This window comes from Mustelus asterias, chromosome 23 (genome assembly GCF_964213995.1).
Source record: "Mustelus asterias chromosome 23, sMusAst1.hap1.1, whole genome shotgun sequence".
Classification (NCBI taxonomy): Eukaryota; Metazoa; Chordata; class Chondrichthyes; order Carcharhiniformes; family Triakidae; genus Mustelus; species Mustelus asterias.
In genome coordinates, this window is record NC_135823.1 from 47,400,262 (window position 1) to 47,415,726 (window position 15,465).

Consider the following 15,465-nt stretch of genomic DNA (forward strand, 5'->3'; position numbering starts at 1 on the left):
CCACTGCCTTCAAGAGCAATTATGAAAACAAATGCTAGTCTTGTTAACAATGCCCACACCTCACGAAAGAAGAAAGAAACAGATTTTTGAATACCAAGGGAATAAAGAGATGTGGAAATAGGATGAGGAAAGTGGAGTTCCCATAGAAGTTCAGCCATGATATTGAATGCCAGAGCTGGTCTGAGGGTGCATTTGACTTGCTGTTATTTTATACTCCCTGGAATTTAATCCTTGCACAAAGATCTGTTACTAACTGAAGTAAATATTAGATCTGTGCTGTAACCACTCATATTGGGAAGCATGCCTTGCCTAGTAGTCAAACCCAGCACAATTTATCCCAGATTCTGGTCAGCCTTCAGCAGATGAGTCGTCATCTGTTACGTATGCAGCTTCTCTCAATAACATTATTTCACCTCTGGAGAATGAAGTTATGCAGGAATGGGGATAATGAAGAGGTGGATTAAAAAAGAGACAGATACAGAGGAGTTATAAACCACAGGACATTATGAATTAATCTAGGGATAGCAATTTTTAAAAATACAAGCTCTAGGTGAATGATTTCATTTACATATTGTGTTAATTTAATTTGCATACTGCACAACAATTTACTCCCTGATGTGCCCCTGCACTTTGAGCAGCTTTTTGTGCTGTTTGGTCAGCATACTTCAAGGACAAAAAACAAGGAATCATTAATACCATTACAATGCAAGTTTAAAAGGCTGATGCCATTACCCTCTTGGCCCTGATCCCCCTCCCCTCACACCAAGATGCACTGCACTCTGACAACCATTAACTACAATAGAGTGGAATTTGTTTAGGCAGCTAGATTTACAATGTAGTGTACAGCCCTGTACATGCCAAACTATTAGCGCATGCAACAGCCTGACTGTTAAGCCTTGTAATCAGCCTCCCACTGTGCACTTTGCTTTGATGTTCAAAACACGGACTAGTTTCTTAATAATGGTAACAACATGCACAACAGAAGAACATTACCTCTAAACCACATGTAACACATCATGGGTATAGTAACCGCTTTCCATTCCAACCCTTGGGTATTTCACCATCTCCCACTCATGTGCACAGCACCTGAACAAAGTCATTCGGAATTTGTGCAGCTGCAGTTTAACAATGTGCAGGATCGCATTCTCAACCTCTGGGTCAAGACCCATCAACCCTCTCATTCAATTCACAAACAAGGCTAGCCATGGGGGAGGGGGCAGACACTGAACACAGGGGGAGGGGAAGGAAGATATCCAGCAGCAATGAGTATGTTACTGCCACCCCTTTGTTAGAGCTTTTAGATGTAAAAACTCATTTATCTTGTCCCCATTTGTAGCAGACACTCCTAAAATAAAATAGCTCTGCATTGTGATCCAATTTATTACACTACCAACTATTCCACCCCCCAAACTCATTGGCTTGTATTTTTCTTCCTTTAATTGCATTTCAACCCCTCACTATCTATTTAAACAATCAAATACAATACATACTCAGACCCATTGACTCTTGGGGGCAGTGAATGCAGTGAATGCATTCCCACAGACTGGCATGCAAATAGGTCAATATTCCAAATGGTTTACACTGGAAACACACTTTTACAGTGCTGATGCCAAATACAGCCAACATACGCATCTCTTACAATCACCTGCAAACAGCTGGCAATACTGATGACCCCTATCCCTGTGGGTTTCCAGCATTGTTGTTGGTATTCTAACACTCCTTGTTAGCCCTGTAAACACGTTATGTAGTGTGTCAACACATTTACAGAAAGACTTTATAAAGCCTGGAGCTGGTTTAGTGACTGACACGAGTGCAATGTCCATTTCCACTTCCATTTCTGCTCAATGATCATACTGACCATAGTAAAGACAGGATTTCCATTTGTCCCATCAATCCAAGTGGTGGGATGGGAATTCTAGGGCTCACTGCTTGTGTAGAGTAAGGAGGGAGCTAACAATTCCTTTGTCTTTAAAGATCTGCAAAGAACATAGAACATAATAGCGCAGTACAGGCCCTTCGGCCCTCGATGTTGCGCCGACCAGTGAAACCAATCTAAAGCCCCTCTAATCTACACTATTCCAATATCATCCATATGTTTATCCAATAACCATTTGAATGCTCTTAATGTTGACATGATCAGTGCTGCATTTTCACTCTGGGATCTTTGCTCCCTTCCTCCTAAATGCAAAGTCCAGGCCAACTTGCCTCATCTGGATTAAAACAAAACAGATCAGTACTGAGCACCATGGGAATGTAGTGGCGCAGAGGCCTCAGACTAATGCTCTGGGGACACAGGTTCAAATCCCACTACAGTAGCTGGTCGAATTTAAATTCAATGAGTAAGTCTGGAACTTAAAAAGCTAGTTTCAGTAATGGTGACCATGAAACTTGTATTATAAACTTATCTGTTTCATTATTGCTCTTCAGGGAAGGAAATCTGCTGTCCTTACCTGGTCTGGCCTACATGTGACTCCAGACCCACAGTAATGCATTTGACTTGTAAATGCCCAGCAAGCCACTTAGTTGTATCAAACTGCAACAAAGTCTCAAAACAAAACCAGACCGAGCACCCACCCATCAATCTAGGCACAGAAGCAACAATAAACCCAGCCCTATCCACCCTATGAAGTATCCCTTACTGACATCTGGGGGCTTGTGCTAAATTGGGACAGTTATTCAACAGACTACTCAAGCAACAGCCCAACATGATCTGTAAGGTATGATTATATTCCAGACATTTATCATAATTCCTGGGCATATCGTGACAAGACCCACCAGAGGTGGCCGCACAGTGGTGTATAGTCAGGGATGGGGGGTGCTTGCCCTGGGAGTCCTCAACATTCATCCTGGACTCCATGAGCCTTATGGCATTAAGTCAACAACATTCCCATAATACTGAAGATTTGTGTTCCAGAACTCGCCATCATTCCTAACCAAGCTACAATACTGACATCTACCAGCAATGAGGAAGATTACTCAGACATCTTGTCCACCTAAAACAAAACAATCCAACCCAACCAATTACCACCCTATCAGTCTACTCTTGATCAGCAAAGGTGATGCAAAAGGTTGTCGACAGTGCGATCAAGTAGCTTTTACTCGGCTCTCAGATGCTCAGTTTGCATTCTGCCAGGGCCACTCAGCTGCTGACCCGCCTTGGAGTTGGAGGTCAATCATCTGTCTCAGGACATGGCTGCAGGAGTTCATCAGGGTGGTGTCCTAGGCCCAGCCACCTTCAGTAGCCTTCCTTTCATCATAAAGGTAGGAGGTGGGGATGTTTGTTAATGGTTGCACAATGTTCAGCACCATTCACAACTATCCAGATACTGAAGTATCTGCCAAGACCTGGACTGACAAGTGACAAACATTTGTGGGGCCACACAGTACCAGGCACTGACCATCTCCCCTTAGTCAATGGCATTACCCCAACTATCAACACATTAGGAGGGGTTGCCATTGACCAGAGGCTGAACTGGGCCAGCCACACCAATACAGAGGTGGTCAGAAGCTGGGAATTCTTCAGAGAACTCACCTCCTACCTCCCCAAACCACGTCCACCATCCCCAAAGATTGGTCACAACCTAAAAGGCACAAGTCATGAGAGATTGAGTACTCTCCATTTGCCTGAATGAGTGCAATGCCAACAACATTCAACAAGAACATAATCCAGGACTCCTTCCAAACACGTGACCTCCACCACCTAGAAGAACAAGGGCTGCAGAGCACGGGAACACCACCAGCTTGTGCAAATTCCCCTCCAAGTTACAAACCATCCTGACTTAGAACTATATTGCTGGGTCAAAATCTTGGGGTTCCCCAACAGCACATGGACTGCAGTATTTCAAGAAAGTGGCTCAAGGAGGCAGCTCGCTACCATTTTGGAGGACAATTTGTAATGGACAGACCTCCACATACCATGAAATAAATAAAGAGAAATAGCAACATTGATCACTGCAATGTCACCCAATCACAGATTGCATTAAGATCCCAAAAGGGTTATAGGTGATTTTATATTGCCCAGTGTTGAAAGATCAACATGCCATTGTAATCCAACTCATTTGGAGTTAGACAGATAAACCCCCTGATTGTGGAGAGGTAGTATGTACTGGGTGAAAGTATAGGAAAATGACTTACAACAATGCTGGCACTAAGTTTTCCCATAAACAAATGACTAGTGAAAGGAGGGCTGCATTAGAAGTCTGGGACACAGGTGAGGTCCCAGAGGATTGGAGGGTAGCTAATGTGGTCCTGTTATTTAAGAAGGGTAGGAAGGATAACCCGGGAAATTATAGGCCGGTGAGCTTGACGTCCGTGGTAGGGAAGTTGTTGGAGAGGATTCTTAGAGATAGGGTGTATGCGCATTTAGAAAGGAATAAACTCATTAACGATAGTTAGCATGATTTTGTGAGGGGGAGGTCATGCCTCACTAACCTGGTGGAGTTTTTTGAAGAAGTAACTGGAATGGTTGATGAGCTAAGGGCCGTGGATGTCGTCTATATGGACTTTAGTAAAGCATTTGACAAAGTCCCTCATGGTAGGTTGGTGCAAAAGGTTGGATCTCATGGGATAAAGGGGGAGGTGGCTAGACGAGTGGAGAACTGGCTTGGTCACAGAATAAACTTCTTACTGTGTTTATCCCAGTCCAACGCCGGCATCCCCACATCTTGGTCACAGAAGACAGAGAGTGGTAGTGGAAGGGTCTTTTTCCGGCTGGATGCCTGTGACTAGTGGTGTTCCGCAGGGCTCTGTATTGGGACCTCTGCTGTTAGTGATTTATATAAACGATCTGGAAGAAGGTGTAACTGGGGTGATCAGTAAGTTTGCGGACGACACTAAAATGGCTGGACTTGCAGATAGTGAGGAACATTGTCAGAGGCTACAGAAGGATATAGATAGGCTGGAAATTTGGACAAAGAAATGGCAGATGGAGTTCAATCCAGATAAATGCGAAGTGATGCATTTTGGTAGAACTAACGTAGGGGGGGAGCTATACAATAAATGGCAGAACCATAAAGGGTGTAGATACGCAGAGGGACCTGGGTGTGCAAGTCCACAGATCCTTGAAGGTGACGTCACAGGTGGAGAAGGTAGTGAAGGCGGCATATGGCATGTTTGCCTTTATAGGACGGGGCAGAGAGTATAAAAGTTGGGGTCTGATGTTGCAGTTGTATAGAACATTGGTTCGGCCGCATTTGGAATACTGCGCCCAGTTCTGGTCGCCACACTACCAGAAGGACGTGGAGGCTTTAGAGAGAGTGCAGAGGAGGTTTACCAGGATGTTGCCTGGTATGGAAGGACTTAGAAAATCATAGAAACCCTACAGTACAGAAAGAGGCCATTCAGCCCATCGAGTCTGTACCGACCACAATCCCACCCAGGCCCTACCCCCATATCCCTACATATTTTACCCACTAATCCCTCTAATCTACGCATCCCAGGACGCTAAGGGGCAATTTTAGCATGGCCAATCAACCTAACCCGCACATCTTTGGACTGTGGGAGGAAACCCACGCAGACACGAGGAGAATGTGCAAACTCCACACAGGCAGTGACCCAAGCCGGGAATCAAACCCAGGTCCCTGGAGCTGTGAAGCAGCAGTGCTAACCACTGTGCTACCATGCCGCCGCCCCAAATGTTATGAGAAGAGATTGGGGAATCTGGGGTTGTTCTCACTGGAAAGACAGAGGATGAGGGGTGACCTAATAGAGGTGTATAAAATTATGAAAAGGCAGATAGGGTGAACGGTGGGAAGCTTTTTCCCAGGTCGGTGGTGACGTTCACAAGGGGTCGGGGGGGGGGGGGGGGGGGGGGGAGAGAGAGAGAGAGAGAGAGAGAGAGAGAGAGAGAGAGAGGTTTAACACGGATATCAGAAGGACATATTTTACACAGAGGGTGGTGGGGGCCTGGAATGCGCTGCCAGGCAAGGTGGTGGAGGCGGACACACTGGGAACGTTTAAGACTTATCTAGATAGCCACATGAACGGAGTGGGAATGGAGGGATACAAAAGAATGGTCTAGTTTGGACCAGGGAGCGGCATGGGCTTGGAGGGCCGAAGGGCCTGTTCCTGTGCTGTATTGTTCTTTTGTTGGGTTATCTGTGTAATCATAATAGAAGCTTTCTCCCAATAGTGGAGTCCAATTTCCATTTCCAATGAGCGCATGTGGTGCTGCACACCAGAGGGTACTTTTCATTGGGTTGGGTTCTGACTTCATGGGGTGCAATCTAACTTCTAGAACTGCCCATTCAGGAGGTGTGCACAGTTTAGTCATTTTGAATGCTGCTTGGAACTTGGAAGATCCCAGAGGAACCAGCTGAGAGATCAGAGCAACGCCAGCATTGGGTCAAGGTTTTTTTTTCCTGACCTGTAAAGGGAACTCAATTCATTACAACTTGAAATGGTATGGCCACTTGCTTTGCCACAGTTTGCAATCTTTATCTGAACTAGTAAAGCTACTCCTCCTAGACTAGGTGTTTATCTGGCTGCCACAATCAAGCCCTTTACCCTGCTTGATGATAGCATTGTGCTAAATCTGCCATCTGCAGGTTCATTAAAACCTGACTTGATTGCTTACATACCAGTTAGATGATCAGTATAACCAGCGAAACAACCTGAACCAGTTTAAATAGAAACCTTACCGTTAATAAGAGCCAGCAATATTTATAATGTGAAGCATGGATTGCTCTTCACTGCAAAATGGAGAGTCAGCTAAAACGCCCATGATGACATAGGTAGTTTGGAACTGGCAACTAGCTTCCACCCTAGGTACAGTGTGATTTCAGGAAAAATGACCCAGGTATTCTACTAAGTCTGTTGGTTAAGGAAATCTTGGATTCATATCCTAGCTCAGCTTTTCAAAAGCAGCCAAAAAATCAAAATATTTCTTATGTTTTCACACTTGTTGCAATGTTTGACTGTTCAGCAGTTTAAAAACATGGATCACTATCTGTAAAATAGCCTTTAGTAACTGTTAGGCACTAAAGGAATTCAAGAACATTCAATTCAGGATCACAGCAAAGTTTAGGCTTTAGTCATTTAAAATCAGGTGCTAAGCATCAAGACTCACTCCCAGATGCAAGCCATCACTCCTGCAACCTAGAGTGATAATTTATTGGTACACCATGTGGTATAGTAACACTGCCCAGGAGTGAATCAGAAAACCTGTTTCCTGCATTCAACTTACTGAGCAAACACAAGCCCGAGAGCTCCTGGCCCTCACATAGGAAAAGAATCAATGTTCATCATAGGAGCAAGAGTAGGCCATTCAGCCTGCTCAGCCATTCAAACAAATCATGGATCTTTATACAATTTTTCCCCCACTATCCCCATGTCCCTTGATGGCATTAATATCCAGAAATCTGTTGGTGACAGTCTTCAACATGCTCTGATCTTTCACAGCTCTCCAAAGATTCACCACCCTCTGAATGAACAAATTGTTCCTCATCGCAGTCCTAAATGCTCTCTTATTCGATGACCAAGTACCTCGGTTCTCAATTCACCGGTCAAGGGAACATGCTATCTACATCTATCCTATTACATCTTGCAACAAATTTTGTAAATATTAACGAGACCAACTCACACTGTGAAACTCTATCGAGTACAGGCTCAGTTTTCTCAACCTCTCTTCATAAGACAATCCCACCATCCCAGGAATGAGTCTAGTGAATCTCTGTTGCATCCCCTCTATGGCAAGTATATACCTTCAGATAAGGCATCAAAACTGTACACAATACTCCTGGCCTAGCTTCACCAACTGTACAAAATACTCCTGGTGCAGACTCAGGCTTCATACAATTGCAGTAAGACATCTTTCCTCTGGAACTCAATCCCCCTTGCAATGAAGACCAACAATTAGCCTTCCTAGTTATTTGCTGCACCTGCATGTTAAATTTTCTTTTATTCATTCAAGGTTATATGGCCTTCGTTGGCTAGGCTGGCATTCATTGCCCACGAAAAAGTGGTGAGCTGCCTTCTTGAACTTCTGCAGCCCATGTGGTGCAAGCAGATCCACAGTGCTGTTAGAAGTTCCAGGATTATTGACCTAGCGATAATGAAGGAGCAGTGATATGGTTCCAAGTCAGGATGGCAAGAGGCTTGGAGGAGAACTTGCAGGTGGTATTCCCATGTATCCGCTACCCATGTCCAGCTAGGTTGCAGGTTTGGAAGGTGCCGTCAAGCAGGTTTGGCGAGTTCCTGCAGTGCATCTTGTTGACGGTACACACTGCCGCTACTGTGCATTGGTGGTGGAGGGAGTTAGTTTGTTGATGGGATGCCAACCAAATGGGCTGCTTTAGCCTGGATGGTATCCCTGTTTTTTGTTGAAGCTGCATTCATCCAGGCAAGGGGAGAGTATTCCATTGCGCTCCTGTCTTGTAGATTGTGGACAGGAGGAGTCAGGAGGCAAGTTACTCACTTTAGGGTTCCCAGCCTCTGACCTGCTCTTGCAGTCACAGTATTTATGTGGCGAGTCCAATTCAGTTTCTAGTCAACGGCTACCCCCCCAGGATGCTGATAGTGGGAGATTCCGGGATAGTAATGCAATTGAATGCTAAGGGGTGATGATTAGATTCTCTCTTGTTGGAGATGGTCATTGCCTGGCAGTTGTGTGGCATGAATGTTGCTTACCACTTGTCAGCCCTAGCCTGGATATTGTTGGAGGACTCATGAATGGTGCTGAACATAGGGAATATCACCACTTCTGACTTTCTGATGAAAGGATGGTCTTTGATGAAACAGCTAAACATGGTTAGGCCTAGCGATTCATGAAGAAATACTCTGCCTTTGTTTTTTTTCTACCAAAGTGAATAACTTAACATTTATTCACATTAAATTCCATTTGCCATGTTCTTGCCCATTTATTTGTCCTGTCCAAGCGCTCCTGAAGCTTCCTTGCAGCCTCATCAACTTGTATCCCCACCTCAGAATCCCTATAGTACAGAAGGCGGCCATACGAGTCTCTCCAGCTCTCCAAAAGGAATCTTACCCCGGCCCATCCTTCTGCCCTATCCCCTTAACCCCATACATTTACCATGGTTAATTCACCTAACCTGCATGCCTTTGGAGTGTGGGAGGAAACCAGAGCACCTGGAGGAAACCCATACAGACAAGGGGAGAACCTGCAAGCTCCACTGTCACCCAAGGCCAGAATTGAACCAGGGTCCCTGACTGTACCACCTAGCTGTCATCAGTAATTCTTTAAATATTACATTTGGAGCAGGATTTTCCAGCCATGCTTGCCCCAAAAACCAGGAAATCTCGCCCGAGGTCAATGGACCTTTGCATGGTCTGCCCACACCCAACCCCCAACATTCTTCACTGCCATCCTGAGCATGACCCATTTATTCCTACACTCTGCTTTCTGTCATTAACTAATTCTCAATCTGTGCCAGTATATTACGCCTATTTAGTAACATTGTGTGGGACCTTCCAAATACACCACATCCACAGCTTTTCCTTTATCTATGCTACACATAATATCTTCAAAACACTCCAAGAGGTTTGCAAAACATGATTTCCCTTTCATATATTAGTGTTGACTTTACCCAAACATATATATTTTTTAAAGTCAGATTCTTTATAATAGATTCTAACATTTTCCCTACTACTGAGGTCAAACTAGCTATAGTTATGTAGCCTCTCTTAAATAGTGGGGCTACATTTACTACTTTCCAGTCTGCAGGAACCTTTCTAGAATCTATAGAATTTTGAAAGATAACCACCAATGCATCTGCCATCTCTATAGCCACCTCCTTCAACACACTGGGACGTAGTTCAGGCAAGTTTAGGCAAATGGATGATTAGAAGTTACTGATTAGTAATGGCAAGATACAAGTATGCATCATTTCTACAGAACAGAGTTTCCTCAGGATTTGTACACAAACAGCCTTCCTCCAATATTCAGAGCAGAAAGGATAAGAATCATAGAAATCATAGAAACCCTACAGTGCAGGAAGAGGCCATCTGGCCCATCGAGTCTGCACCGACCACAATCCCACTCAGGCCCTACCCCCTTATCCCTACACATTTACCCGCTAATCCCTCCAACCTACGCATCTCAGGACACTAAGGGGCAATTTTAGCATGGCCAATCAAGCTAACCTGCACATCTTTGTACTTTGGATAAAATTCAAAGCATGACAATACTTCCTCAGAGTTTCAGAGATATCTGTTGACATAATGTAAATTAGGGTGTCACAAATGTTATTGTAACAACTAAATGAATCTCATAATAACAGAAATTGCTGGGAAAGACTCAGCAAGTCTGGCAGCATCTGTGGAAAGAGAAACAGTTAATGTTTAAAGTTCAGACTTCAAATGTTAACTTGTCTGCTCGCTCCAAGGCCTGCTGAGTCTTGCCAGTATTTGGTCTTTATTTAAATGAGCCTGCTACCTAGGAGAGAAAATATCAAGATGCAGGCAAATTAGAATTTACAGTATCCAGGAGGATGAAATAGGGAGAGACAGTTAAAACTAAAAACATGCTTATTCTATTGTTTTGAGACTGACATGTCAATTTCTCTAGCACCAGTTGGCAATGATGGCTATTTCTGCACAGGCAACAAAGCACTCTCCAAATCACAGCCTTAATTCATATCAGACTTGTAAAGGTTAAGCATGCTTACAAAATAGGCATTGCTATCAGGCAACAGACTGCCTCTTACACACACCCGACAATAGGGGCTTTTAAAAACATTCCTGCTGTCCACACCCAAGGATTGAGGCTTCAATTTCAATCCAGACACATGCAACTGATACAGGGTTGAGACTGTGTACTGCACATTCACTGGAGTTTAACATTTCATTTATAAAAACCACATGAGGATCTGTTATTACAGCAGGTGCACAGATAAATGAGACACAGTAAAACAGTTCAGACCTAAACCCCCAAGTAAGAGAGAATCTTATGTTGGGCAGCACAGTGACAAGCACTGCTGCCTCAACACCAGGGACCTAGTTCAATTCCGGTCTTGGGTGATTGTGTGGAGTTTGCACGTTCTACCCGTGTCTATGTGGGTTTTCTCTGGGTGCTCCCCAATTAGGTTCCTCCCACAATCCAAAGATAAGAACATAAGAACATAAGAAATAGGAGCAGGAGTAGGCCATCTAGCCCCTTGAGCCTGACCCGCCATTCAATAAGATCATGGCTGATCTGAAGTGGATCAGTTCCACTTACCTGCCTGATCCCTATAACCCCTAATTCCCTTACCGATCAGGAATCCATCTATCCGTGATTCAAACATATTCAACGAAGTAGCCTCCACCACTTCAGTGGGCAGAGAATTCCAGAGATTCACCACCCTCAGAGAAGAAGTTCCTCCTCAACTCTGTCCTAAACTGACCCCCCTTTATTTTGAGGCTGTGCCCTCTAGTTCCCTTTCCAAGTGGAAAGAATCTCTCCACCTCTACCCTATCCAGCCCCTTCATTATCTTATAGGTCTCTATAAGATCCCCCCTCAGCCTTCTAAATTCCTACGAGTACAAACCCAATCTGCTCAGTCTCTCCTCATAATCAACACCCCTCATCTCTGGTATCAACCTGGTGAACCTTCTCTGCACTCCCTCCAAGGCCAATATATCCTTCCGCAAATAAGGGGACCAATATTCCAGCTGCAGCCTCACCAATGCCCTGTACAGATGCAGCAAGACATCTCTGCTTTTATATTCTATCCCCCTTGCGATATAGGCCAACATCCCATTTGCCTTCTTGATCACCTGGTGCACCTGCAGACTGGGTTTTTGGGTCTCATGCACAAGATGTGCAAGTTAGGTTGATTGGCCATGCTAAATTGCCCCTTAGTGTCAGGGGAACTAGCTAGGATAAATACATGGGGTTATCGAGATAGGGTCTGGGTGGGATTGTGGTCGGGGGAGACTTGATGGGCCAAATGGCCTCCTTCTACACTGTAGGATTCTATGGGTTTATGGAATCACCTTAAAGCATAAAGCAAACTAAATAAAGTTTGTGGGGTAGTGTTTATCAAGAATAGTTAAAAATCAATTTAATACTTAAGGTCAACCCGTTTTTACTCAATATATGGAATCTTTTCAGTTAATTAATTCCTGATTTAAACTGCTCATGTAGAGTTAATATGAACCAAAAACCATCTAGAAATGGAGCAATTCAGCAACATGAAGTCTGCTCAAATCTTGCAGGTTTTCTTTGTCTTACCTCCATTATTTTTTATTGCAGCAATTCCACGACAGAAGTCATCAAATGCAATGACCCCAAGACCAGCAGGATCAAGGAACCTTGTCAACTCCTTCACCTGAAGGGGCAAGAAAAAAGGAACCACTGTTATCAAGCCGCTACGGACAACAGATGTAGAAGATTTAAAAACAAACAAAGATGCTTCCACAACCAAAATCCATTGCTGGTAATTGCATGAGCACACGCAGCACACAAGCTTAGAAGACTGCAATGCGCATAGATAACAAGACTATAATTTGATCCATTGAAGGCCCACCATGTCTGTACTAACTATTTGTAAAGAGCGGATATATATAGTTTCATATCCTTGCATTTTGTCTGCATCCCTACAAGTTATTTTTACATGCTCAGATCACCATTAATTAACAAACCAATAAATACAAGCTCTGCTGGGAGATGAATCCAAACAAGGTGGCTACAGATTCAACTTGGGGCGGGGGGGAGAAAGAGAGAGAGAGACTTCACATCTCGCTCATCATAAAGCAATTTGCAGCTCAACTTTTCCTTGCCAACACAATTTGGCATAGTAGCTCATTATATGACAATCCCCATGAGATTTTGTCTATGAAAACACGTAGGTTGCGCCCTCCCATCCAGGGTAACTCCAACATCTTGCCGAAAAAAAGAAAGTTTGTGATCTACTGGACAATAGGTAATGCACCACGGGAAGAGAAGTCAGACAGGAACTTCAAAATACTAATTCCTCTAACACCCATAACCACGGCTGCTTACCCCAGGAGGACATATAAACAGCCCCAAGCAATAAAGTGACATGCTTCCCCATCTAGCAAGGGATGGCGGAGAAGTGTATACTTTTTATATATTGCAGCTGCAAGCTCAGTACGGAGTGAATCATGCTGTTGGACAAAAGGTACACCAGACAGCACCTACAATGGAAAATGCACAGACACTGCAACAAGAGGAAGGTTCAGAACAGATTCTTAGGAAGGTATGAGCCTTTGAATTCTGCTGAGTTGAACAATGACAAATTGGAGATTTGATTTATTGTCACACGTATTAGTATATAGTGAAAAGTACTGTTTCTTGCATGCTATATAGACAAAGCTTACTGTACATAGGGAAGGAAAGGAGTGCAGAATGTAGTGTTACAGTCATAACTAGGGTGTAGAGAAAGATCAACTTAATGCAAGATAGATCCATTCAAAAGTCTGATAGGTGCAGGGAAGCAGCTGTTCTTGAGTCGGTTGGTATGCGATCTCAGATTTTTGTATCTTTTCCCGATGGAAGTTGGAAGAGAGAATGTCCGGGGTGCATGGTGTCCTTGATTATGCTGGCTGCTTTTCTGAGGCAGCGGGAAGTGTAGACAGTGTCAATGGATGGGAGACTCGTTTGAGTGATGGACTGAGCTTGGTTCACCTGAGTGCTCATCTGGGTATCCCATCTGGGCCAGTTGCTTTCCATGGGTTGACTTTTGAGAAGGCTGTACTGACGTCTGCAATGGTGACCTCGGATACAGGTTCCTCTGCGGCTTCCGAGATGGAGGGTATGCTCTTGCTCAAAATGGGCATAGAATGTGTTGAGCTCATCGGGGAGGGTTGCATTGGAGCCGGCAATTTTACCTCCCTTCATCTTGTAGCCTGTTATGTCTTGCATACCATGCCATAGTCGTTGGGAGTCTGTGGAGCTAGCCTGGGATCTAACTTCAACCCCTATACTTGAAACATGAAGCACTCAAGTCATGCAGTATATTATGTTTTGCACCATTGCCATTACAACAGAGCCTACTTCAAATATTGATGACACTATAAAACAGGGCAAGTATTAGCCATGTATCCAAGCAACCAGCAAACATCCTTGAAGGAATATCAAGGTTAGAATTAGAAGATCACATTAACACAGCAGTCTATTAACATCCCACCTGATGTGATGGCCAACACCCCAACTCCACTCCCCAAAGCATAACCCAGAACCTCAATCTACCTTCCATTCACACCTTATGACACTAGACAGCCGATTATTGGCATATTCTCAGTCCTCCCAAAACTGGGACATTGTACACCACATTAATTAGAAGGTCAGACACTTGCTTAGAAAAGGGAATGCCATTACCTGGGCTATGCTGCCACACCACCTAGCAGTTGCTTATTCATTTTCAGGAAAAGGTAGTGTCTGATAAAGTTTATTTAAGGGAAAGCAGATACAAAATTAATAGCAGAATTAATAGCCACTTATGTAATACAAGTTAATTAAGGAAAGCCAGCATTGTGTAAGGGCCAAGTTGTGTCTGAGCTTTTTGAGGAGAGTAATGCTGTTGATGTAATATACATGGACTCCAAAAGGCATTTAATAAAAGATTTGAGCAAAATTAGAGATCATGGAACAAAAAAAAAGGGCAATAGCAGCATGAGAGAAAAAAAAAGTCCAGGAAAGTCAGGAATTGGCGTTTGGGTCCTGCTCTTTCTGACCTAAATTAGTGATCTAGACCTTGATGTACAGGATAATTTCAAAATGTTCAGATAATAGGAAATTTGGTTGTATTGCAAATCACAAGGATAGTGTAGAACTTAAGGACAAACAGCTTGGTGGAATCGGCTGACAAGTAGCAGGTAAAATTTAATGCAGAGAAGCATGAAGCGATTCATTTTGGTAGGAAGAACATAAAGAAACAATACAAAGTACAGGGTACAATTTTAAAGGGGAGGCAGGAGCAGAGGCACCCTGATATATTCATGCACAAATCATTGGTGGCAAGACAGGTTGAGGGAACAGGTAATAAAGCATGCAGCATCCTGGGCCTTTTCAATAGGGGCACAAAGTACAAAAGCAGGGAACCCATGTTAAATCTGTATTAAAAAAAACAATGGTTTGGCCTCAACCTGGAATAAATAGTGCACTCAGTTTCAGGTGCTGCACCTTGGTGTGAAGGCATTAGAGTATGTGTAGAAAGGATTCATAAAATGGCTTCAGGGTTGAGGGGTCAGGAAGTTTAGCTAGGTAGATTGATGATTGAAGTCGAGACTGTTCTCTTTTCAGGAGATTTGATTGAGATATTCAAAATCATGTGGGGTCTGGACAGTAGATGGGGAGAAACTGCTCCCATTAGTGGAAGGTTTTGAGAATCAGAGGGGACAGATTCAAGTAATTGCCAAAAAAAATGGCAATGTAAGGAGCAACATTTTCATAGTTAGGATTTGCAATGTGCTGCTTGAAAGTGAGGTGGTAGGGCTAATGGAGGCTTTCAAGAGAGAACTGGATCATTATCTGAAAAGGAAAAAAATTCAAGGCTACAGGGAAAT

The 15,465-nt window shown here is 43.7% G+C and overlaps 1 protein-coding gene across 2 annotated transcripts in view; it reads right to left on the reverse strand.

Moving 5' to 3' along the window:
• The window catches only part of rab11fip3 (RAB11 family interacting protein 3 (class II)), a 112,121-nt gene that overhangs the window by 61,488 nt on the left and 35,168 nt on the right, over positions 1-15,465 (reverse strand). For both annotated transcript variants that reach the window (XM_078240437.1, XM_078240436.1), the window contains exon 2: positions 12,170-12,266. In XM_078240437.1, the coding sequence (XP_078096563.1) occupies positions 12,170-12,266 (97 nt within the window). The remainder of the gene's footprint in view (positions 1-12,169; positions 12,267-15,465) is intronic.